Source organism: Physella acuta, unplaced genomic scaffold (genome assembly GCF_028476545.2).
Source record: "Physella acuta isolate Inbredline_101_S28 unplaced genomic scaffold, ASM2847654v3 ptg001192l, whole genome shotgun sequence".
Taxonomy (NCBI): Eukaryota; Metazoa; Mollusca; class Gastropoda; family Physidae; genus Physella; species Physella acuta.
The window spans coordinates 99,902-127,414 of NW_026732709.1; the positions used below are offsets into that span (position 1 = coordinate 99,902).

At 40.5% G+C, this 27,513-nt stretch overlaps 1 protein-coding gene across 2 annotated transcripts in view; it reads right to left on the reverse strand.

The window, feature by feature from the left end:
• Positions 1 to 27,513, reverse strand: part of LOC131956982 (MOB kinase activator 2) — a 46,755-nt gene that overhangs the window by 12,893 nt on the left and 6,349 nt on the right. Inside the window, exons 1-2 of one of the 2 annotated variants that reach the window (XM_059321667.1) lie at positions 13,171 to 13,296; positions 12,572 to 12,833 (exon numbers count right to left, since the gene is read on the reverse strand). The exons of the other annotated variant lie outside the window; for it this stretch is intronic. Of the exons in view, the coding sequence (XP_059177650.1) occupies positions 12,572 to 12,606 (35 nt within the window). The 5' untranslated portion in view covers positions 12,607 to 12,833; positions 13,171 to 13,296. Of the gene's footprint in view, positions 1 to 12,571; positions 12,834 to 13,170; positions 13,297 to 27,513 lie in introns of those variants that run through there. 2 annotated transcript variants of the gene reach the window in all.

Here is a 27,513-nt window from a genome sequence, read left to right on the forward strand (position 1 = left end):
TAATAAAGAACGTGTAGAAGTGGTGGATTGTTTTAGCGGTAGAAAGTGATGAGTTTTAGATTGGAACAAAAAGGTGAAAACGGCATCTTCGGCATTAGACAAAATACTACAAGTTCAGTGTATAACTGATAGACATTTAACGTCGATATATAAATGACAGAAATTTATATTCAGTATTTGACTGACATCTGACATTTAAATTCAGTATTAGACTGACATCTGACTGACATCAATAGCCGTCATTAAGATGACACAACCTTGCGTGTTCCTCACCCAATTACTGCTGATTGATGCGCGCGCATCAAGGTCACGCCAATATCAGCGACCGAATTCTCATCGCTGTTATTCAAAGCAGGTACAATACTTGTCAAATCGGCAATTAGCCACAGAGGTAAACAAAAACAAAGATCCACTCTCATGTGATCGGCTCTCATGTAGGTGGGGGAGGGTGGGGGAGGGAGGGGTGACAACAATAGCACAGAACATAAAACCACATTGATGGTGCTGACATTTATGCTGCCCTGGATGACAACACCTGTCGCACTCAATCCATTGACCTAATTGTTCTTCCTCAAGGTGGTTCTCACATCTTAGTTTTGTGAGGTACCCCTCCAGTCTACGGCTCCTTACTATTGTATTAAAACTACTGCAAGCATGACATCTACTTTTTGAAACATTCAAGTATCTAATTCTTATAAAGTAAGCTTCCATCTTAAAACTACAGAACACCGTTATTGGGGTACTTAAGTCCCACTGGTTGAGAATCCTGATTTAGCTATACGAGTGTGCGATGTGATTATATCTAGAGATTTATAGAATCAGATACATGTTTCAGCATGCTGTAGACGGCTATGGGTTAAATAAGTCCATGTTTACAGTTCGCTGTGTTTGTTTTCAAAAGATTAAAATTGATCTTATTTAAACACAGCATCACTGTATAGACTTTTTTTTTAAAGTCAACAATCGCATGTCTGTATAAACTTTTTTATAAGTCAACTAAAGCATGACTGTATAGACTTTTTTATAAGTCAGCTAACGTATGACTGTAAAGACTTGTTTTTATAAGTCAGCTAACGTATGACTGTATAGACTTTTTTATAAGTCAGCCAACGTATGACTGTATTGTTTATATGTTTGTGTTTGCCTGCTAAGCTTTAAAAAAAATCGCGTGAAAAAAAAATTCAAAATGGCTGACTGTAGTAAAATCCCTCTATGCACTTGGCGCCTTTTTGGTCGTCTGCTACAGAACTAAATATTGACCTTAGGCAAACCGAAAGTAGTTCACACCGGTTCATCAAACAACCCCCCCCCCCCCTCAGTGACGTCACACTTCATTCGGTCGCTCTGTTTGAAACGACCGTGACCACGCAAGAAATACGGATTTATAAAAATTGGTTTAAGTTTAATTTTAACCGACGTCGAGTTTGTAACTTGGTGTGGATACTGAGTACTGCATGTCACCTGTTATTCCCTCCCCTGTTTCGTGGCGTTGAAAGTGCAAGCAATATACAAACTAGGCATGTCGTGTACAGCAGCACTGCTCATATATCAGTCGTTATAGTGCAGGCTAGATGAGGAAACGTCTTGAAAGAATGTGTGAAGAAAAGCTAAGCTGAACACGTCCATTGATATCTATGCTCGTTTAACGACGGGTTGGTACAAAGCAGTTACTAGTATTTAGCTATGTTGTAGAGTCCACAGAAGAACATAAAAGAAGGTAGCAGAGGCGTATCCAGGTTTTCAGTGTAGGGGGAGCGGAAATAGCAAAAAAGGCGCCGAAATTGTAATATCTTCTATATAAGTATATATATATATATATATATATATATATATATATATATATATATATATATATATATATATATATATATATATCTATAATAATAGTTTCGCTGTCTGTCTATCTATCTATCTATCTATCTATCTATCTATCTATCTATCTATCTATCTATCTATCTATCTATCTATCTATCTATCTATCTATCTATCTATCTATCTATCTATCTATCTATCTATCTATCTATCTATCTATCTATCTATCTATCTATCTATCTATCTATCTATCTATCTATCTATCTATCTATCTATCTATCTATCTATCTATCTATCTATCTATCTATCTATCTATCTATCTATCTATCTGTCTGACAAGAACGCTCTAGAGAAAAGACAAGCAATTTAAAAACATGCATAGTAATTCGAAAAACGAAGTATGACGTCGACACATTTAGCATAGAGTTGAAAATAATCTCACAGTAATATAATGACGTCATTGCTTCTGGCGTAAACATTGAATAAAGAGGAAATGTTGTCTAATCTAAGTGGTTTGCGTGAAGAGTTTCTTGCATACAATTCTTCGGGTAGGGGCGAAGCCCCACCCCCCGCGTAAGAACGTCTGAGCCCCTCCCCCTCCCCAACTCAAAAGAAATTTCTTCATCGATACTCTATAATAAAATTACCGCCTAATTAATGTGTCTAATCTAAAAAGTGGTTTTCTTGCAATTTCTTTAATGCAATTCTTCGGGTAGTGGCTAAGCGCGACACCAGTGTTTCTTTCAGACTTTTTCCTCCCCGGAAAGGGGTGGGGGTAATTGAAATTTTCGGGGACGGGGGTAGAATTTTCGGGGAGGGGGGCGGACACTGGAAAAAGTATATAATTATATTTCGTTGAATGGGACGGTAGACATGTTTTTTTTGGGAGTGGGGGGTGGGGGGTGGGGGGTGGGGTGGTTTCCTCATCGATACTCTATAATAAAATTACCGCCTAATTAATGTGTCTAATCTAAAAAGTGGTTTTCTCGCAATTTCTTTAATGCAATTCTTCGCGTAGTGGCTAAGCGCGACACCAGTGTTTCTTTCAGACTTTTTCCTCCCCGGAGAGGGGTGGGGTACTTGAAATTTTCGGGGGCGGGGGTAGAATTTTCGGGGAGGGGGCGGACACTGGAAAAAGTATATAATTATATTTCGCTGAATGGGACGGTAGACATGTTTTTTTGGGGGGTGGGGGTGGGGGTGGGTGGGGGGGTGGGGGTGGTGTGTGTGTGGGGGGGGGGGGGGGTGGGTTGGTTTTAGTTTAGAGAAAAGAGACAGCACTATCAACCTAGCGCCCGGTGTATCCTTCCTCAACGGGCCATTTTTCTCGTATATATATATTAGCTGTATAATATTTCTTCGATATGATGTAAAATAAATTTAAATTAGCACTCTGAAGAAATAAAATAACAATTTTAAATCGAGATAAATCATATATTCAGCAAATTTTTTGTGACCGAACGAAGGATATTTTTGAAAACTTTCTTCGGCAATATTGTTCTAAATTATGGCAGAAATCGATTGGTAAATGTTTCAAGTCGCTAAGTGGTCTGGTTGCCGAGATATGGACCAAAAACTGCATTTTTTCGAGGTTTTTTGGCTTTTCCGGGAAATCCAGGAAGGAATTCCGGGAATTTTTTTGGCCCACAATCATCCTCGGAACTTGCTTAACATATTTGCTTTGGAACTAGTCCTCGATATTGCTTCGTTGAGGAGGAGATACGACTTAAAGCTGCGGACACACATCCATCCAGAACGAATTAATAATGTGAATTGTCAGTATGGAAATTGCGCTAAAAATGCATAATAATTCCTGGGACATCTATTAAGACTAGCGAAAAGGGGAAATAATCAATATCTTAATATAAATATGTATATGTCTACATATTTTATTATAAATATCAAAACAAATCAATAACTACTTAAGAATCTAATAAAGTAGTTTAATACTATTCGTTTTTACAAAAATATTTTATCTACAATCTGAATTAAATATATTGTCATCATAAATGCTAAACTTTTACAGCATAATGCAAGTTTTTTAAATCAGAGTTGGTATAAAACCCAGCTTTTAAAAATAGAAGTAAAAGACTCGGAATAATAGCCTACATATAACTAAAATATCCGTCTTACATTACAGATCATGCACTTTTTAATTAGCTACTGACTTTTATTGTTCTTTAAAGATAATTTTTTTGACATAATAAGAAGGTATGGAGCGGAGAGGGTGGGGAGAGAAAGGGTAGTGTATTGTCCAGTTCATATGGGGTGGACCGGGTAATGTTAGTAGGTTGTCAGGTCATAGGCTGGACGGTCCATTCGATCAAATCACTGTCTTGTACGTTGTGATGGAGATTGAAAAGTCTTGCAGTAGGGGATTGAGCGGGTGTCAGGATCGTGTATGAAAAGGGGTGGGGGGGGGTTAAGAATGGTGGGGTGCCAGGGTCGGGTGGGGTGGATAAAGGGAGGTAAGGTGTTTGGGTCCTCAAGAGTGGGGGCGAGGCTAGACCTCAGCGATCGTGGTGGGGTTTTTTTTTTGTTGTTGTTGTTGTTGGGAGATTGGTGTGATACCATGTAGAGTGTGGTAGTAAGTGCTTGTGGGGGTGTGGGGTGTCGTTTTAGATTGAGCTAAACAAAACAAACATTCCAAAATGCAAATTCTTAATACTTGCTTGAGCTTATTCAGTTTCAGTAAGTACCCAACACCATTTGGTCAAATGTTTTAAAACCGATATAACATTTTGACATAACAATAATCGATAAAAAGAAAACAGAGACAAATAAAATAAAACAAAGAACATCTTAACTTAAAGTTTGTACAAATGTTTTTTACTAGTTAGTAATTTTTACTGATATGTTATAACAAGTTAGTAGTCCGTATTGCTCACACACCTTTTACTGGTAATTGCAAGAACAATATTCACAGAGATTTACGTTTCAAATGTGCCGACCAAAGATAATTTTTTAACAAATATCAATGTTTAAAACTTTGAGTTTAAAAAGTTTCCAAAAAGGCGCCACTTTGCTAAAAATGGCCAGAGGGGGAGCGGCCGCTCCCCCTGCTCCCCCCCTGCGTACGCTACTGGAAGGTAGGGAATCGTGTCGACCATGTATCAGTGTTTTAAATACTCGAAAAGTTAAAGGGGTAGGGGGAGACGCAAGAAGAAGTGTAGAAAGAGAACTTAGACACGAAGAGAGTATCAAGTATAAAGGACGACCACATCTCACCCATCCCGCACAATCACAGCTGGTAATGTTATACTTATGAACAGGTAACGCCACGGGTAACCTTATACCTATGATGTGGTAACCTTATACCTATGATGTGGTAACCTTATACCTATGATGTGGGGCAGCCCCTGATGGACGGGTACCTATGATGTGGTAACACCCATGGTAACCTACCAATGTGGTAACACCCATGGTAACCTACCTATGATGTGTTAGCACCCATGGTAACCTACCTATTATGTGGTAACACCCACGATAACCTACCTATGATGTAGTAACACCCATGGTAACCTTATACCTATGATGTGGTAACACCCATGGTAACATTATACCTATGATGTGGTAATACCAATGGTAACCCTATACCTATGATGTGGTAGCACCCATGGTAACCATATACCTATGATGTGGTAACACCAATGGTAACCTTATACCTATGATGTGGTAACACCCATGGTAACCTTATACCTATAATGTGGTAACACCCATGGTAACCTTATACCTATGATGTGGTAACACCCATGGTAACCTTATACCTATGATGAGGTAACACCCATGGTAACCTTATACCTATGATGAGGTAACACCCATGGTAACCTTATACCTATGATGAGGTAACACCCATGGTAACCTTATACCTATGATGAGGTAACACCCATGGTAACCTTATACCTATGATGTGATGGCACGACCTTGCGCTGAGATCGGGAACAATTAGCGCCGTCTTACATCACAGTAGGTAAAGTGGTGGGGGGGGGGGGGGGGGGGGGGAAGAGAATGTGAAGATGACAGGCCAGGTAAACAGCCCGGATGCTGGTCTACTAATGACGTCACACAAGGTGAGCCAAGGTTGAAGCGACCAAAGGGACTCCTTACCTGCACAATTAAACGCATGGTACATACTTATGGACATGTCTATTAGCCATAACGCGTATTCGTAGTATAGTGGACAACGATACTTTAAAAACAAAACATACACAAACCCTAACCTTACATCTGACATAAACAATAACCCTAACAAAGTGTAATTAAAATATCGATATCGGCGAAATTAGCTAACCGGTTCAATATGTGGATACAGCTCATCGGTAAAAGCCTTAACATATTGTCACCTCGCGCTATAACCGATCAATGAGCCATACACTTAAACCTGCCGATAGTCATCGCGACCGTACAACAGGTATTGCAAGCCCCTTTGTGTGCATGTCAGATCGACGACAAAGTATCGATTTCATGCCTCAATGGCCCACCACGTTTCCTGTATTGCTTGACAAAAAAATCTAAAGACACGTTACTACTAATTAATTTTAGACGCGCAGAAATTAATCAGACGTGCTACGTTAATTAGACGGGCATAGAATTAATTAGACGTGCATTACAAAAAAAAGACAAGTAAAATATTCTTAACAAAACTATGACAAAAATTAAACGAATAAATTGCCAGTAAAGAAATCCATTCAAAATAAACCGGGAGTGATCTCCCCTAAACTTTCTCGAATATTCTAATATAACACTACGTGGGATGTCAACTCGGAATATAGACATGATTTTTGTTTACTTAAACTTTTAAAAATAGAATAAAATCTAGTAGAAAAAAAAATGCGCACCAAGCGAGCACCAAAACCAAATGCGCGTAATAGTGCGCAATATTATTAGCACTTTATAAATTTACATGCGTTTTTTGAGAAATCGGAAATAGCGTAAATTAGTACTTCCGATCAACGGAAATTACTCAAAATTTGACAGAAGGTAGAGAATTAGATCTTTTACTTACATGTGAAATTTCATTTGTCTATCTTAATTAGTACTCAAGTTATAGGCTTTTGAAAAATTCAAAGTAGAAAAAGTACCACTTCCGGTTATCGGAAATCGCTCAAAAGTTGATACGGATCTACGATTTTGATATAATACTTATATATGAAATTTCATCAACCTAGCTGTAACGGTACTCAAGTTATCGTGTTTACACACAGACACACAGACACACACAGACATACGGACAAGATTGCAAAATTATGTTTTACCGTATCAGTGAGGTGTAAAACGTCGAGATTTGTAAAAATCTCGATTTTTTTTTTGCACGATTACAATACTTTCTCTATACTACGTATATACGAGAAAGTAAAAAGTAGAACAATGGCTTTAGTATAGACCACACAATACACTAGACTCACTAGACAATGCTACTTTAATCAACTTTGCATAAGAGTAGGTATTGAAAATTATTCGTATCGACAGGTCAAAGCTATCCAAATGTAGTTTGCCAACTGCTAGATCATAATACAGCTAATATCCAGGTTGAATACTATATTGGACAAATAAATCCCAGAAAACTACCACTTATCTAACAAACAACCAACAAGTTACTCCAGCAAGTAACATGTTACTCCAGCAAGTAAAAAGTTACTCCAACAAGTTACAAGTTACTGCAGCAAGTAACAAGTTACTGCAGCAAGTAACAAGACTACAAACCCACACAGACAGAAAGTAACAAGTTACTCTAGCAAGTAAAGACTACAAACCCACACAGACGGTAATTAACAAGTTACTCCAGCAAGTAACAAGACTACAAACCCACACAGACGGTAAGTAACAAGTTACTCCAGCAAGTAACAAGACTACAAACCCACACAGACAGTAAACGATCGAGTCCATCTCGCCTCAACACGGCCTGGTTCAACATCCAACATGGCGGTAAAGTGAAATATTGGCCCGAAACATTCACATCTCTAAGCTGGTTGTGATCACACACGGAAGGAGATGTGGGTATTTTAATAAACGTCCACAGCCACACAGCCGAGGTTTACATTCAGCTGGTGCGGTGGTTCATTCATCAAACAAAGGGAGGCGACTCCAGTGTCAATAGTTACTCATACCATCAGCATCTATGCTAGCTTGTGTGTGTGTGTGTGTGTGTGTGTGTGATGTATGTAGGTGCGTGTGTAGTTTCAAAATTCAGTCATTACTTGAACATACCAGATCTAAGTACTTGTAAGAAAGGCTATTAGAAACGTTAAAGCTATTTAACCGGATAGCTTGGCTACATCACCGATACCAATAACACTGACACAGGTTAAAAAACATCAATACCAAAAACAAATACTTGGATTCGATACTGTATTGCCCTTACGAGGATTCTACAAGAACTCTATCCATCGAACTTAGTTAAGACTAAACTACAAATGGATTCGATACTTAGGTTTCTACAAGTACTGACACTGATTCATACACAATAAACTCCAATCATTGAATTTAGTTAAGACTAAATTAAACATGGGTTAGACATTAAATCGATTAGTGACGTCGACGAGAAATAAAAAGATCCGATTTCATTTTTACCCATCGGAATCAATTGTCATCCATTAAGTTTAATGAACTAATTAATTAAGATTTGAGCAAGTTGACACCGTCTCTCAGGTAACAGCGATGCTGTGTAGAGGGAGGTGGGGGGGGGGGGGGACGGACGGGTGACAGACGCATGGAGTCCGGGAGAAGTGTAAAGGGGGGGGGGGGTCATTGAACCAGGGGAGGGGACACAGACTAAGGGAAATACATTTAAGGATGGGGGGTGCGGACAGGGAGATGGGGGGGGGGGGGGGTGCAGAGGCGAAGCGAGTGGGGGTGCGGACAGGGAGGTGGGGGAGGTGGATACATCTCTGTAAGATACGTCAATGACGTGGCTAGACGTCACTGTTGGCACTCTCTGTAACACAAGAGAAGGGGAGACAAGTTAGTCTGGAACGGGTGACCAAGTTGGTAGACCTAGTTCACCACCTGCACTTGATTATAACTGAATGGGTCGACCCGACCTCTAACCTTTACATCATGTAGTCAGGTTCCATGACGTAGATACCCCCCCCCCCCCGTTTGTGACGGGCAGGAAATGGCGTAGATACATACACAACTTTAATGACCTTAACATTGATCACGCGACCTGTAAAAGTAAACTCTTTAACAAAAGACCGATATACACACCGTAGTGGGTTAAACATGAAGTTTATTTACCAGACGTTATTTCTTTCGATTCTACTCTAGTAAGAAAAGTTAATAATAAACAAAAATAAACTTTTTGTTAATGTACCAAAAGCAACTATAATTTAACTCAACCAGTCAACTATTCCACCCAACCAGTCCACTATTCCACCCAACCAGTCCACTATTCCACCCAACCAGTCAACTATTCCACCAAACCAGTCCACTATTCCACCCAACCAGGCAACTATTCCACCCAACCAGTCAACTATTCCACCCAACCAGTCCACTATTCCACACAACCAGGCAACTATTCCACCCAACCAGTCCACTATTTCACCCAACCAGTCCACTATTCCACCAAACCAGTCCACTATTCCACCAAACCAGTCCACTAGCACATACTCCACACAATGATTAAATGTGTAAAGTCGAACAACAGGGGTTCGGTGTTTATTTTGTCTAGCCACGCATGGCTGATCTTTTTTTTTTTGTGCCGACCGACCAGCAAAAAGATTTTGACTTAGATCGAAAAAGGCGGGAAGTTGACACCCATTGACAGTCGCACGAAATTTTTTTTTTTACATTTGGTGAGGTGAGGGGTGGGTAAATCATACAGCTGGATGGATATCTTACAAGCAGGTGAAAAGGGGAGGGGCTGTAACGGTACACAGATTTCACTCTCCCAACGAGTTACAGAAGTTACACGGCTTAACGCAGGTTGGAGCCAGATCTTCAAGTAATGTGTACAAGACCAAACGGTTGATGTAGCGACCCGTATGGCCTTTGGAGCTTCTGATACACCTGATGCTATACCTTAGACAATAGTCGCCAGTGCAATCAATATGTAGGTTAGATGTGAACATGTATAGATTCTTATATACACACCAGCATTTCTGCAAACAGAATTTCTTTCAGGCCCCCCTGAAGGAAGTCTACCCCCCCTTCCCCTAACGAAATGAAATTTATATAGAAAATATACACTATGTCCGCCCGTAATATTAAGTCCCGTCCCCCCACCCCGAAAATATCAAGTGCCCCCCCCCTACCCCGGAGAAAAAAAAGTCTGATAGAAACACTGCCTGCAAAAAAGAAGTACAACGTGAATGCTATTCGAATCTCTAAACAGCAACATGTTGATACCACCCACACCACCCCCAGCATCACACACGTGTTGTAAAGCACTTATGATCCAATAACGTGAGCAGTATTTTTAGACCACCACCACCACCCGATCGATCAACGCAAGAGTTTATAGCTCTGTCGTCCGTGTCCGACTCGAGAGTTTTTCTTGTGCGGCTGGAGCTTTGTGGAGGCCGTGGCATTAAACGTCAAGATTAAAGCGAGGGGGGGGGGGGGGGTAATGGGATTTGTTGCTTTCTGCTTTTTAATAATCTAGAATCACAAGAATAGCAGGGGGAGGTAACAAAGTGGTGTTCATCTATTCTAGGTTGTCAATAATGTCAAGTATACAAGATGACATGATAACTTTTCTAATATATTTTTGACTGCTCTAATGCCAAGTCGTTTTTACAGCAACCCCTCCCCTGCTTATTTCCTCCACCATTCAACCGTACTTACATCTGATAAACTAAGTCAAGTATGACGGCGATGTTTTTTTTTAAAATATTTCTCTTGATAAAATCACGTGACCGTGTCACGGTGAGTGACCTTGTCACGGCGCCCCCAAGCTCCACAAGGTGAAAACACATACAATCGGCAATGGGGTCAGGGCACTTTTGTTGCTCGCCCCGGATCATGTTGACAAACTGGAACATTACCAGGCGATCTTACTTGAAGCAATGTCGCTCCAGTGCTGCTACAGTGGGGTGCATAGGGTATCACGTGATACAGAGGTGTAAAAACTTGATCAAATCTGATGGGATTTTGAGGACTGTGCCAAGTAGTTTTGGATAGGTACAACCACCTGAGAAGCGGGTTGTATGGCAGATATGCCCCTACTTAGAGGGGTTCGAGGACTAACCCGTATTTAGAGAGGGGTTGAAGGACAAGCGTTGTACCCGTATCGAGGGACGGGTTGGACGACTAGCATTGTACCCGTAGTGAAAGGTGGTTGGATGACTAGCATTGTACCCGTATCGAGGGACGGGTTGGACGACTAGCATTGTACCCGTAGTGAAAGGTGGTTGGATGACTAGCATTGTACCCGTAGTGAAAGGTGGTTGGATGACTAGCATTGTACCCGTAGTGAAAGGTGGTTGGATGACTAGAATTATACCCGTAGTGAAAGGTGGTTGGATGACTAGCATTGTACCCGTATCGAGGGACGGGTTGGACGACTAGCATTGTACCCGTAGTGAAAGGTGGTTGGATGACTAGCATTGTACCCGTAGTGAAAGGTGGTTGGATGACTAGCATTATACCCGTAGTGAAAGGTGGTTGGATAACTAGCATTATACCCGTAGTGAAAGGTGGTTGGATGACTAGTATTATACCCGTAGTGAAAGGTGGTTGTATGACTAGCATTGTACCCGTAGTGAAAGGTGGTTGTATGACTAGTATTATACCCGTCGTGAAAGGTGGTTGGATGACTAGTATTATACCTGTAGTGAAAGGTGGTTGGATGACTAGTATTATACCCGTAGTGAAAGGTGGTCGGATGACTAGTATTATACCCGTAGTGAAAGGTGGTCGGATGACTAGCATTATACCCGTAGTGAAAGGTGGTTGGATGACTAGCATTATACCCGTAGTGAAAGGTGGTTGGATGACTAGTATTATACCCGTAGTGAAAGGTGGTTGGATGACTAGTATTATACCCGTAGTGAAAGGTGGTTGGATGACTAGTATTATACCCGTAGTGAAAGGTGGTTGGATGACTAGTATTATACCCGTAGTGAAAGGTGGTTGGATGACTAGCATTATACCCGTAGTGAAAGGTGGTTGGATGACTAGTATTATACCCGTAGTGAAAGGTGGTTGGATGACTAGTATTATACCCGTAGTGAAAGGTGGTTGGATGACTAGTATTATACCCGTAGTGAAAGGTGGTTGGATGACTAGCATTATACCCGTGTTGAGAGACGAGTTGGAGGACTAGCATTATACCCGTACTGTACGGGACACACCTTACACTCCTACGGTAGGGGTAGTGAGTGTCGAGTGTGGGGTGGGTGGAGAAGTTTGGCGAAGATTTGTGGACTTTTTAGCGATAGGTCGTAGACGAGTCTAAGATTAGAGCTAAGACGGTTAAGCCACTGGTTATGCAAGTTTTATGGCGTTTAGTTGGGCTAAACACTTAAACGCGGGTTAAGACACTGATTAATTAAGTTGTATGGGGTTAAGTTGGGCTAAATATAGAAACGTCAAACAAGTGGTATAGGTGAACTATTCGACTATTGTTTCCAGCCATCATATTACATGTTTTAAAATTATAAACAAGCAGTTTAAAGAGAAATTGAAAACTAAGTTTAGTTATACAATTGTACATTAGATATAATTATAATTGATGACAGCTAATTTCTAACACACTAGAAAGCCTATAAAAACGAATGAAAAGTGAAAAAGTTAAAAAAGTTACTCAATTTCAACTCACCAAAAGTTAATGACAAACAACATTCCTGACGTCATCAATTGTAATCCATGAAAATATAAAAGGGGCTCAAGGTATCAGCCTCTGGTGGTCACCCAATGACCAACACAACAGAATAATAAGGGAACAAATATCCTCTAACTGTCTAGTCCCACAGAAATCATCTTATAGCTGGATATACAGGCAATGTTAATTCACAGACGCCTTACACAATCAACACATTACACAATGAGCATTTAGTAGGCTAGGTCTGTATAACCGAGATCTTATAAGACACAAACAGTGAGGCATACAATACGAAATACCTACATTACATTTCCAAAGTCCTCTCAAATTTCTTTGTTTCCTTTAATATTTATTCTAAATGCATTAGCACCCACATAAATATTTCTAAAGTTCACATTAATATATCTTAATTATCTATTCCTCCTATAAATCAAGGAAGCGAATAATTAACACAATACTTAATGAGGACTTCAAAAAGAACATTCGCGCCATATGGTACATAGATCTATAAGTTTCGTTAGATTTTTTATCAACCACAAAAATAAAATCAATTTTATTTCCACGGCCACACCGGTTTCATAAATCAACAATCATACTTTTAAAAACCTCCAATATAATCTGTGATAATCTGCTTCAAGTTTTCGGCGAATCAAATAAAAAAATGAAACCACAAGGCACGGCGTTTCCAAGAATTGTATCGACTGTCAACTCTCCCGCTTTTCTCGCGTCCCGTGTGAAGGTTCACTACCGCGTCTCGCGATGTCTTTTTTTGGTCCACTCGCCGCGTAGCCAGCCAGCCAACATCGGTGCGCGCATACCGCTAGAGTACATCCCCCCTTCCCACCTCGTCATTGATCGTTCCTTTAAAAGGTGGTTTCATCATGATTCAGGTAAATAATTCCAGTTAAATTTATCCGAGCAACCTGTCCCCTAGGAGGGCGAGAGTCGAGGGAGGAAGTTGTTGCGAGTTTGATGCTGACCCGTGGGGTCCAGCCACGGGGTACAGACGTGTGCTTGTCCTTGGGAGAAATTTATACCGTGGGGGTGGGGATGGGAGGTGGATGGTGAACTGCAGGTGGTGAGTAGGAGGGGAAGGGGGTGTCTGTGCCTGTGCGTGTCAGGTGTTACACGCACATTTGTGCAGTAAATGCTGACAGTTACACCACGTTTTAAGACGTTGTCAGTAAGTAAGTCACTTGTATTTATATTCATGTTTTAAAAATAAATATTTTCAAATAAGTAGAGAATAAAAAATTTACTGGATAACAATACAGGCTGAATACAATGTAACGATGTTTGTATAGAACGCTAATTGTATAGAAAGTAATTAATTATTAATTAATTTACTTCTATTCTAATACATAATGGCTAACCACCCCCCTCCCCCACACAGAAAAAACAGGTAATTATAAAGTGTAGCTATATATGACCACCTGTTTGACAAAAATGTAAAGAATAATAAATCCCCCCACCCCCTAATGAAAACAAAAACAAAGCACCGCCTTCCCTCACACTAAAAAGATAAGAGCAAACACATTTTTAGACATCTTCAAATTTTTAGCATCACTTGAATGCAACAAACAAACACTTGAAGCAAGTGGCCACTGTGAGTACTTGTCCACTGAACTATAACAACAACAACAACAGAGGAGATTAATAAAGAGAGAAAAAACCAACCACGACAACAGTTTACCAACTCTCAAGACAGTTTTACCTGTTCACGGATGTATATCATCTTTAACCCTGGATATTATATTACACTAAAAATCCCTAAACGCGATAATAAAAAAAAAAACCGCTGGAATGTGCTATTGATAACGACCAATTGTACATAGAGAAACCTGACTCTGTAAAATTCTTCACTAAACATTTTACTAGTCGCTCAGGTAACCTACCATATTTCTACAGTTGGTAGGTAACACTAAAAAACGACACAATAACCAAACTATAACTATCTCTATGGGCTAATAATATTACCCTTACATTAAACCTAACCGAAAATACTAAAGTACACTCTTGACATAAATAGAACAGTAAAAAACTAAACTACTCGATACCACCTTCCTGCTATAAGACACATCCTCCTTACCACACGATCAAATTCTTATCTATTACTTTACAATATTTTTTTCATTACTATATTATAGCCTGATCAAATCTTTTAAACTACTATTTAACAACTTTAAAATTCTTAACAATCTTTAAGGTACACATTTATGCTCTACAAGTGAACACAACATGAAAGCACAACGTATGAAAAGTAGCGCATGAGAACATACCATCAAGAAACCAAGGTATGAAAAGTGGTCCATGTGAACACACCATAAAAACACAACGTATGAAAAGTAGCGCATGAGAACACACCATGAAAGCACAACGTATGAAAAGTAGCCCATGAGAACACACCATGAAAGCAAAACGTTTGAAAAAGTGGCCCAAGAAAGTTTGAGTAAAGTGACGGTGAAGTGGCCTAAGCCCCCTGGCTATCACCTGTCATTAAGTCAACTACGTCCCACCATTACCTCGATGTTTATTAGTCACGTGACCCCCACACCCCACCCCGGGCGCAAGACTCGCCTGTATCTAACACAACCATCAGCTCCTAGATCAGTCAAGACATACTTTCCACCGTTTCATCAATAACTTTAATACCAAGAACAATTAACATCATGGGTTTTCGGACCTGAGTAACATAAAATTGAAAAAAAGGCGTAGAATAGAAGGTAAATAAGGCTGAGAGGGGAGGTAATGGACTATCATTGACTGTATCGTCTTTTACTGCAATACGCGTAGTATGGGAAGGAAAGTTAACAAGGGAGGTAACAACTTCACAGGGAGGTAACAGAACTCTCAAATATTAACAGACTTGCGTCTCGTATTTTCTCTCGAAGCCCAGAAAGTGCAGAGCCTAGTTAAATAGAAGAAATATGACGAACTCCCCCGTCCCCTCCCCACCAATCCAACCACCGAGCAAAGCTGCACCCGACCCGGGGGTAATCAGGCTTCACGTAGGAAGTTAGGTGAGGAAACCAATCAGATACCATATCACCTACAGCTGGCTAAAACGATATTGTAGAGGGGGGAAAAATCAATTTCCACCCCTCCGTTTCGCACCAAATACGAAAGCATCAACTATCGTTTAAATTACATTAATTATTAATTTAAAACACACAAACCTCATCCAATCCATACTCAAGGTTTTCACATATTAATGACCTATCACACTATTAAAAAACAACACTATATTTTTTACTCCCCTTTAGTGTACAATTATTCCCCTTCGAACAACAATCATACAGGCAAGTTCACAATAACCATCAACATCGTTCAGCTAGCATACTTTAAATTAAAATGTGTTTGAAAAAAATTGAATTAAAACACAAAGACATTGTTTAAAAATACAACAAAAGGCAGTTGAAAAACAGGTCCTTAAAACAGGATATGACGTAACACCGGATAACAGCACTGTGCAAATTGATTTAAGGGGGAAAACGGGTGCCTCGACACACGGGGTTATATGCACTAGTTCGGGGATGTTAAGTTAATGATGGTAAACTTTCTGCCTGGGGTGGCGAGGGGGGAGGGGGGGTAGTGTTTACCGGGCCGACATCGAGCCACTGGTGACAGTCTTTACAGGGCTGTTTCAAGTTCCTCAAGGGTTTTTCAACATACCGTCCGTGTGACTTAATAGCCGCGAGCCTATCGACGTATTGGTGATATAACCATGAGCTTATAGTCGTGTAGGGGATACAGGTAGTGTAGTTGATATAACCACGAGCTTATTGCGTGTGATATCACGATAAGCCGAATACCGCTGTGGTGTAGGTGAACTGATCAAAAGGAAGCGTCATATCAATCTAAGTCCCAATCCAATCGTATAGCCAGAGATTATTTCAGCTAATTTCTTGTCACGCCCGCAATGAGAACCAGTGTTGGTAGTCCAACAGCGTAGCTAAACATCTTAAAACAGGCACCAAACATGTCATTTTCCTGACCATATTTAAATGTATATAGAGAGCACGGACTCTAAGTACACGTCTCTGTTGGTACCCATTCTCTAGCATAATCCCATGCCGTTTACACAACTCAAGTTTGCTGTTTTGATACGAAGCCACTACCGAATGCCACAACCTATCTACAGCCCTGTCTCTATATCAGAACCTACACGACATGAGTACATCTCACTTAGTACACAGCAAGGCTTTACGACGTCCTTAAATCACATTAGTTAATCCCAGACAATTTCCTACTTCAATACATCACATTCACTAACAAGCGACACCTCCCCCACTAATAGACAGCTGCAACAGCTTACCGTAAATAACGCAATAAAAGCAAAGGTGGAAGTTAAACACAACCGCATCTTGTGGGTTTCTGGTGCATGATACTATTTTCCTAACAGTATACAAAAAAGCTCAGACATGTCAACTGACAATGATCTCATGACATATGACGGTGCCACATGTCAACCGACGGTGCCACATGTCAGATGACGGTGCTACATGTCAGATGACGGTGCCACATGTCAGATGACGGTGCCACATGTCAGATGACGGTGCCCCCGTGTCAGATGACGGTACACATGTCAGATGACGGTACACATGTCAGATGACGGTACACATGTCAGATGACGGTACACATGTCAGATGACGGTACACATGTCAGATGACGGTACACATGTCAGATGACGGTGCCACATGTCAGATGACGGTACACATGTCAGATGACGGTACACATGTCAGATGACGGTACACATGTCAGATGACGGTGCCACATGTCAGATGACGGTACACATGTCAGATGACGGTGCCACATGTCAGATGACGATGCCCACATGTCATATGACGGTACACATGTCAGATGACGGTGCCCCCGTGTCAGATGACGGTGCCCACATGTCAGATGACGGTACACATGTCAGATGACGATGCCCACATGTCATATGACGATGCCCACATGTCATATGACGATGCCCACATGTCAGATGACCGTGACCCCATATCTGATGACGGTGCCCCCTACAGTTCAGAAAACTGTGCACCAACATCGACATAAAATACCAACATGCACTTATCTACAGCCACAACATACCCTTACCTAGAAACACCCAAGGCGCCGGTGCACCCCCCCCCCCCATGTACCAATACAAGTTTACCACATTACATAACGCCCCCACGACATCCTACGATGGTGATGGAGTGCTCCACACGAGCACCACATCCAGACGAGCACCGGGCGACAGACCTTAATTACCTCAGCTTCCCACCAGGCAGGTCACAGAGTGCACGTGCCACAAGCAATGTCTTGCACGAGGCCCGTGAGCAGCTAAGGACGGCGCTAGAAGGGGGAAGCAGGTAAAACTCTGGTCCGTGGCACTGTGATGGTGTTCTCTATTAGCCCGGCCTGAGAATATCAATGCATCATGTGCTCGTGTCAAAACACGCAGGGAAAGGTTGCAAGAGAAGAAGAAAAAAACACACAAATGCATTATTTGACTTGCTTGAGTTATTTTTTTTCTTCTATACCTGCTTAAGTTTTACGTACACCTAATCTTTCCGGCATGCCCGTGTTGTTTTTTATTTTGTGTAGCGTAGGTTGTTAAATAATTAGAAGTAACAAATCTTTGAAGGGCGTTGACACTAACCAATTTAGAATAATGCCATACATTTTTTAACACAATACGCGGAACATTTGTTTAATAATGAATGCCGGTGAACGGAAACAAGACGATTAAATAAATGAACAATTAAATACAATCTTGAACCCACCCACATTATTTTTTTTAAAAAAGAAAGGAAACGACTGCTATAGTTTTTGAAAAATCCACTTTCTTCACTCCGTACCTAGATTTTTTTTAAGCCGTCCATACTAATTTTCAATATTTTCATTGAATCAACATGACCGAGCTAACTGCCCGAAACTCGCTACTGATCACAACACGGCGACTGACAGACTAAGGATTTATTAAGCCGAGACTTGACTTTCGCAAATATTCCGAGGGCATCAAGAACAGGCACTTGACATTGACTTGACTGGCAACAGAAGGAGCTAGCAGGAGCTAAAGACAGGTGGGTTACACCACACTACGCCACCAGTCTGATGAGCGTCTCGGCAAACACAATTACACTGATGCGCATCGAAATTTCCACTCATCAAAACCTACAGAGCACAACTCGCCTAAATGGAGTATACTCGACTACGTATGTTGCGCGGGTTCCGCCTTTAAAAACTCGGGGCCAGAGTTAATTGTATTAGAAAGACTGCAAACAAAGTTTGTAAATATCAAGTTAATGCGCGCGCATGCTGCTCCGTGGCAGGTGGTAACAATCAAGTTTTGTTGATGGAAACTTTCTGGCCTAAATAAACTCATTTGGTATCATATGGTAGAGATCGCTGGTGTCTGGGTTATTTTTAGAGATCTGCGGGTTTTTCTTGTGGAGCCATATATCATTAAGAGAGAACAAAGAAAATGGGGGTAAGACAAGCTACTCTCAATCAGCCCTGAGGGTGGACATTGGACATCAGTCTTGTGATGGAGGAGACGGCGAGCAGTAAATAATCGTTGGAAATAACTAAAGACTTGCCGTTTTTACAAGTTAAATACGATGGGTGACTTTTTCATTTGAAATTTTCTACATTTATACTCAAGAGTATAACTTTACTAACAATTCGTCTAGAGGTCCTACACTTATTCAATCCACTAAAATCAGTCCACACTACATTCATGTATTAGAAAATGTGTACTCAGCGACTATTCACCCCAGTATTAAGCCCTCTCTACACGTATGACGTGGCCTCCATACAACATGACGTGGACCCGTGTGTCCGGGGCCACTTGTCCCTTTGTCCCACACTTCAGGCCAGGGAAAACAAACCCGTGCGGTCGTCTTAGACAGCATGACCTTGACAAACACCAAGGTCATGACCTTGACACGTCACGATGTCACAAAATTAGTGTTAAGGTCGAAATACTTTACCCAGCTGGTAATATAATATGCAGAGGTTATATGATATCACGTCTACATACGCTGGAGATTAGTGGTGATTAAATAATCCCTAAACAAAACGAGCATTCTCAAGCTAACAAACTTTACAGTCGTCACCAACTTCTATACTGTATACAATGTCAGACCGGCACCTAAGGGAGAGAACAGTGGGAAGCAAAGACAAGGGAGGTAATCAAGTCGTTTGTATATTCAACAGGGTAGAAGTAACGTCACAACTTTGATCAACAGGTGAATCAACAGACACCGGTGCCAATTAACCGACAACGGGTGATGACGTCAGAAGGACGAGCTCTGATGTGACGCGTGAGATACTTTTCGCGTGGGCGGACACACTTTTAAAACTTTCCATCTTTTAAACACAAATCCTTTCGAAAAAACAAAAAAGATCAAGAACATCGTACGTCAAGAATTAATATTTTCAATCCATGTTAATCTTTTAAAAATAAACTCATCTTTAAAAAACACTCAGTTTCAAAACAAAAACGCGTTGTTTTTTTTTTATTTTTTATTTACAAATAACTCATCTTTTGAAAGACAATCTTTGAAATTAAACTCATCCTTTAAATAACACACATAAAGTAAATGAAGCTTTAAGAAATAGCCAGCGCACTAGAGTGACAAAATTTATTTTTGAAAACTACCTAGATCTAGAAGCAACCCTAAACATCAGTTCTCATATTCTTAATGATTTCTCTACAGAAATTCTAGATCTCTTCGTGTGTGTATTAAAGAACTTCTCTCGTATAATTACTTCCCCGATGCAAGAGTTCGTTCCCCTTCTCACTCGTGAATCAAAGAGATTTTAAACGATCTGCCGCCACAGAGCCTGGAATTATCGCCCTTGATCCCACGATCCTATAACAAGCACGGACGTCCCCCCAATCATATTAAATTAGTATTGTTATCCATTAAAAAGTTCGCGGCTGTGTTAAAAATTAGCTTTGATAATTAGCAAATCAGAGAACTCAAAAAAATAAAAATGAAAGCTGTAAATGATGTAACCAGTGATAAAGAGACGTGATGAAACACGAATACTGACCTGGACTTTCGCGCGTTAATTTAGTTAAAGATTTCATTTAAGTTCGAGCAAAAAGTATGACGTGGGCAGCAACATACACTGGCAATTAGTTCAAAGCATCGCCATAACTGCAAGTCCTTAAACTTTAGGCATTTCAGTGCAGGGCTATACAGTTTTAGATATAATTTGGACATATGGATGCTATTTGTATAGGCCCTATCAGTAATATATATATATATATATATATATATATATATATATATATATATATATATATTTATATATATATATATATATATTTATATATAACGTGTATCGATGTATCAATTTTATACTTCACAGAAATACATTGAACTGATTCTGATGAAGGACATTTTGTCCCACTAACTACCTAAACGTCCCCTGAACTTTAACCCGTGCCAATGATGCAGTATATCTTGGTGTGCCAGCAATAACCATAAAACATTACGCAAGTACTACCGTCGTAGCAAAAGCTATAAATAACAATTTAAACAAAACAGCTTCTAAAAATAACTCTGCCCACAAATTTAAATACAATACAACCAAGAAGAAAAAAAACCCGACCACAAATGGGTTGTTTTGTTTGTTTTTTTTGTTTCGTTTCATAAATCGGATTGAATTATTTATAACCCCGCCTGCAGAAAAAAAAATCATACAACAAGCCACGTGGGCCAGGAAATGGAAAGATACGATGTCGTCTTCCGGTCACGTGATTGACAGAAGAAAGATTCTATATGTAGCAACAGCGCCACCTGTCGTGTGAGGGCGTGCTGGTGGGGAAGTCAGCAAGATTTCTTAAACTTCTGGGTCCGGGTAAGTCAAGAGAAACTCGGTTGTCTAGGAGCGAAACAATCTGGTCTGAAACACGACATAGACAAGTGACGGGAGACAACGCAGCTTCCCTGAATACCAAACTATTTGCTATAGGACAGGATATGGGGGTTGAACAATACTTCACGTTGTACTTCAAACCAACTCTGACTGGTAGAGCATATACACTGACCAATAGAGCCAATATATTGCTCAGTAGAACCTATACATTGACCAGCAGAACCTATATATTGTCCAGTAGAATCTATACATTGACCAGTAGAACCTATATATTGTCCAGTAGAATCTATACATTGACCAGTAGAACCTATATATTGTCCAGTAGAATCTATACATTGACCAGTAGAACCTATATATTGTAAAGTAAAATCTATACATTGACCAGCAGAACCTATAATTTGTCCAATAGAACCTATACATTGACCAGCAGAACCTATAATTTGTCCAATAGAACCTATACATTGACCAGTAGAACCTATAATTTGTCCAATAGAACCTATTCACCGACCAGTCGATCCTATACATTGACCAGTATAACCAATTTATTGACCATTATAGCTTATAAATTGACCAATATAACCTATACATTGACCAGTATAACCTACATGTTGACAATATGAACCCTGTACATTGTTACAAAAACCCTATGAATCGACCAGCAGAAAGTTCACAACACCACCTGAAAAGTATTCTCACGTACGTTATGCACACATCCAAAACAGCGCTACGCGGAGAGAGCAAACGATTTGAAAATAAACAATTTGATTTCAGTTTTGAACCAACCACCACTTGAGATATGTCTAGACCGAACACTAGTTGCCAGCTATTCGAGTGTCTGAGCAAACATAAAAACTTCCCAACAAACGGAGGTGTTTGTGTTTTTAAAGACAATACGTTTTTTAAAACATCAATACAAGTTTTATGTAAGGCAGACAACAAAAACCATTAACTAGTATCTAAAAATAGTCTGAGTTAACTCCTTGGGGAGAGAAAGAACAATAAAGTATATTTTATGAAAAGAAATGTATACTAAAGTAGAATATAAATCTCAAATATGCGTTAGGATGGATACACAAAACATGGTAACACTTGGGCTTTCTAGGCTGGTCCTAGATATACACGCCCATTGTGTATTTTACTAGAAAATAACGCCAACCTGGGCAGACCGACCCCCTCCACCCTACCTTAGCGACGCCATTGTAGTTAAAAGTAAGGAACTTTCTTGATAGATATGCTCATCAAAGACTAGACCCGTCACCGTAGTATGAACGATCTACAAAACAAGTTAAAATAATCGTGTCTACACACAGACACACACACACACACACACACACACAGACAAGATTGCAAAATTATGTTTTTCCGTATCAGTGAGATGTAAAACGTCGAGATTTGTCAAAATCTCGATTTTTTTTTTGCACGATTACAAGACTTTCTCTATACTTCGTATATACGAGAAAGTAAAAATGTAAGTCCAAGAAAGAAGCAAGGGCGACAACCACGCGAGTTGAGTTCTCCAGCCCTTCCCACAGTCCTGTGGTATAGGGGACGCAAGCAACAGATCAATGCTGGTGACATTTTTACGTACAGAAACTAATGGAGTTTTTTTTTTTTTAAATCTAGTTTTATTTTAGTTTCCATTTATTTTTTCAACCACGCAAAGGACGTTTTATTTAACAAAGACGTCACTCTGAGCCGTTGTCTTGTTAAGGCTGAAATAACGTGGGGCGACACCCCCCCCCTCGCCTTCCTTATACTGGACTCTAATGCTCCATGATTGGCTTCTTCTTCCAACACCCACTGTTTCATACACTTCCTCCTCACGAGGTGGGGAGATAATTTACAGGGTAACACGTCAGGCCTTTCTTGGTTCCTCTCAGGGGCGGTAATCGCGGTGAATTTACAAGGCAGAGTGGTCGTTACTTGCAGCGTGAGCTAATAACGTCTATCAATTACTAAATAACAACGTCTGGCCTTTTTTTATGTACAAAACTACGTCCATTAGATCAATAACTAAATAGCCACGTCTGATATTTTTATGTACAAACCTACCTCCATTAGATATTTAGAACTGTTAAACAATTCAATAGATTATACAACATGTTTCACCATAAAATAGATTTTCATACCTGGCTAAACCATGTAATAATTTTATAGCACGTCTAACCATTTGTGTACTTTACCAACGACAAAAACTATTTCTACCAACCTACATGCTATTTCCATCTCCTGTCAAAAGAAAAGAATCCAATACATTATCGTCCGTCTTAAAATTTTTTTTATCTTTGATCATAATGCTAATCTTAGAATAAGGAAACACTGGGACTTTCTTTAAAGCTACCAGACAGCTTTTATATAAAAATGCTCAAACAATAACGTTGTTAAAATATGAACTACAAACTTTAAAACGAAACAAAGTGAGCGAAATAAAAGAAAGACGACGGAGTTTTTCTTGGCATCCCATCTTTGTAATGGAGTGTACAAGTGGCTTCCTACATTCGGTCTAGGACCAGCCCCACAAGCACCGTGTCAAGACCATAACCGAGCGTACGGTAGTGGAGGGGGGGGGGGAATGGAGACAGAGTGTCAATATTTCTCGTGGGTCGCTGGCGGTTACTTCACAAGTGGTACAGGGTCAAAGATGGTGAAGGTGAATGGTAAGACTGGTCACTGGCTTAACGGATACTTTCTATTATTACCTCAACCCATTTTTTTTCTCTTTACGTATATCCATTGCACATAAAACTAAGGGTCATGACCTTACAAAGCTCAATACAAGGACTCAATCGCCCGAACCAACAGGACACCACCATAAAAGCATACCACGGCTGTACTGAACAAACCCAACAGTTTCATACAGCTCTAGGTACGGATGGGAACAACATAGGAATGCAAGGGGACGGACTGCCCCAGCTATTATCACTGCCACACAGCAATGAACTCGCGATGGCAGAGAAAAAAATCTATACACTCTTACAGACGTTCTTCAAACCCATCTCTTCAATAAACTAAATTAATATTCTTCCAGAAGAATTTGCGTGGTAAATTAGTCACAAAACAAAAGGACGTCGCATTTAGATCATATAACAAATGTGAAAAGCACATGTCAACAAAGTTTTACAGTATAAAAAATGTGAAATCAATCTTGGAGTCTCGTCCACCAAATGCACACAGCTCAAGTTATTATCTTCACAAAGACCTAATGTAAATGTCATTTGCTCGTTGTTTTTTAGGTGCTGGTTTTTAACTGTAAGTATATTCTAAAAATAGAATAGTTTAAAAAAAAAATCTAACGATGCCAAGTTTGGTACTGAAAGTGTGCCAGGATCTGGTCACGTGATGAGCAGCTAGTTCATGTGTCCCGTGTAACACCAAGACAGCTGCCACGACACACCGTGTGACGGCTACACACCGTGTGATGGCTACACACCATGTGACGGCTACACACACTAGGCACGTCATACCGAGCACAGCTTTAGATCCTCTGTGTAAATCGCGCATTCCTTTACAGGATTAACCAACATGCACATGAAAAGCGAGCACTTAGAAAGAGACGCGCAACAGCTGGTGTTGACAAAATTCCCCATACAAAACTATCACTCAATAGCAGGCGTATCAACGCAGGGCTAGATGAATATTATGATCAATACATTATATACATTTCGTGCAGAATATTATTACAAAGCGAAATATAAAATGTTGTATTTGATTATACATACATATATATATATATATATATATATATATATATATATATATATATATATATATATATATATATATATATATATATATACATACAGACATGTAAGTATATATACATGCATATATACATGTGTATCAAGTTCACCCTGTGTAAACAACAAGACATGTGTACACAAAGTTTAAAGTACATGTAGAGTACACGGCCATAGTCCAAGAGTCCCACGTTGTTTGATGTAGCTCTGTACCCAACCACTCGTCTATTTTTAGCCCAACCTTTACGCCTTTATATTTATAGCAGCTTGCGGTGATAGATCATGTGGTGTATTGGGTTTCAAGGACCTCCCTGCAATGATCGAGATAATCGAAAACAAGCAAGTCGTGACCAGCTTACTATCCCAACCCAAAGCCTCTACACCAGTTACTGTTGTTTTTAAAGTCTAAGTAATACACAACAATGGGACGGCGTGGCCTAAGCGGTAGAGCGCTAGGCTGCGAACCCGAAAGTCTCCGGGTTCAAGTCAGTGTAACGTCCCTGCGTCCACACAGCCCTGATGTGTACCTAACTTCTGTTGGGGAAAGTAAAGGAGGCTGTGCAAGGTCAAGAAACAAACTACTTCATCTGCCCAATTGATCGTTAGGTCTAAAGCGTATTCTTTACTTAATACACACCCATAGTGCTTGAGTTCTTAGCGGGGTTAATAAAACTTAGGAGAGTGATTTTAATTTGGTCTTACCCCCCCCCCACCTATGTTTATAAGTGAAAAACAAACCGGATGCGTGTCATCAGACATGCGCACCAGGTGGTGGCAAACTCCATTTTAATAGCGCGATCTCCGTACCAATCAAAGACATGGGTTATAAATAGATCTTCACTCTCCCAACTAAGCCAATTGTTTACCAACGGTCACGTGACGTAGTTAACACGTGACTGCAGACATGCGCAGCTAGTAAGTTCAGCTTCTGGGCTAAACAAATGTATGACGTGCAGATAGAACTTTAACAGGCTGGCTATAATGTTGAGTTGCGGCGGATATGTAAGGAGACATTAGAGTACTAATGTGTTGGGGGACATTGATAAATCCAGATATAATGCTGAAGAGCAACTAGAAATTTTGATATGCTAGGGGCGAAGAGTTGCAGTGAGATCTAGTTTTGGGTAGCGGAAGATCAGCCACTGTTGTTTTTAGAGTCTAAGTAATACATAACAATGGGCAGAGGCGTAGCGACCCTTCCCGGCGCCCGGGGACAAACTTTTCGATTTGCACCCCCCCCCCTCGAGATTTCGATTTGCACCCCTCCCCTGAAACTTTCGATTTGCAACCCCCCCCCTCGAGATTTTGATTTGCACCCCCCTCACCCTTTCAATTTATTTTTCCAACCCATTTTGGCGCCCCCTGAGCTCGGCGCCCGGGGACATATGTCCGTCCCCCCGCCCCCCCCCCCCCCCCCCCCTCGCTACGCTACTGACAATGGGACGGCGTGGCCTAAGCTAGAACCACGGTAACCTGCTAACGTTACCAGCACGACACCGCCGGCTGGGACACGAGCCAACCACCACCAGACTAAAATGCCACCGGTCCTCACAGACCCACCTAACACCATGGCAGATTCCACCCATTGTGTACAGGCCAGCCCTGGTGCCGGCATGATGGTGCCAACGATCAAACGCCCACGCGGTTCAACATATCAAAGTAATTACCTCAAACCTACCCACCCCACAAAAAAAAAAAACTTCGATCCAGATGTTGTCCCATTGGGCTAAAACACAGCTAGGTGATATAAATAAAAGGTGGGGGGGGGGGGGGGGGTGGGAAGGTAGGACACTTAGGGTAGGGTGTACAAGTAGTGAAAAGGGAAGGGGGGGGGGTAAATTGAAGTAAAAGTTTTTTTCATCAAGTCTATTGATAGCCATCTGCAGAATTCCCAATACAGGATCCATAATGTTAGTTGCATGTGACGTAATCTAACACAAGCCGTGTGATGGAACTGATCCCTGCATCTAGCTCTGGCTGAATAATTCCTGCACAAAAGGTGTTATGCTGGTTCTTTTTAAAGTTAAGAACTTCATACAAAAATCATTAACATCCACCTATACTGCAAACCTTCCATATTGATCTATACACCAATAGCTTAAATTAATCCATTCCCCAATTAGATTAATCCATACAAAAAATCAGTTAAATTAAACTGAAGTGAAAATCCTATATAGACAGAGTAACATCGATAATCAAGCTTGATTCAAACAAAGAAAGGGAAGAGATTACTTTGAAGACATTGAAGGTCACACGTAAATGTAGGGCTTGGATAATGATGGCTTTTCAAACATTAAAAGATACAGAATTTAACGCAATGGTCGG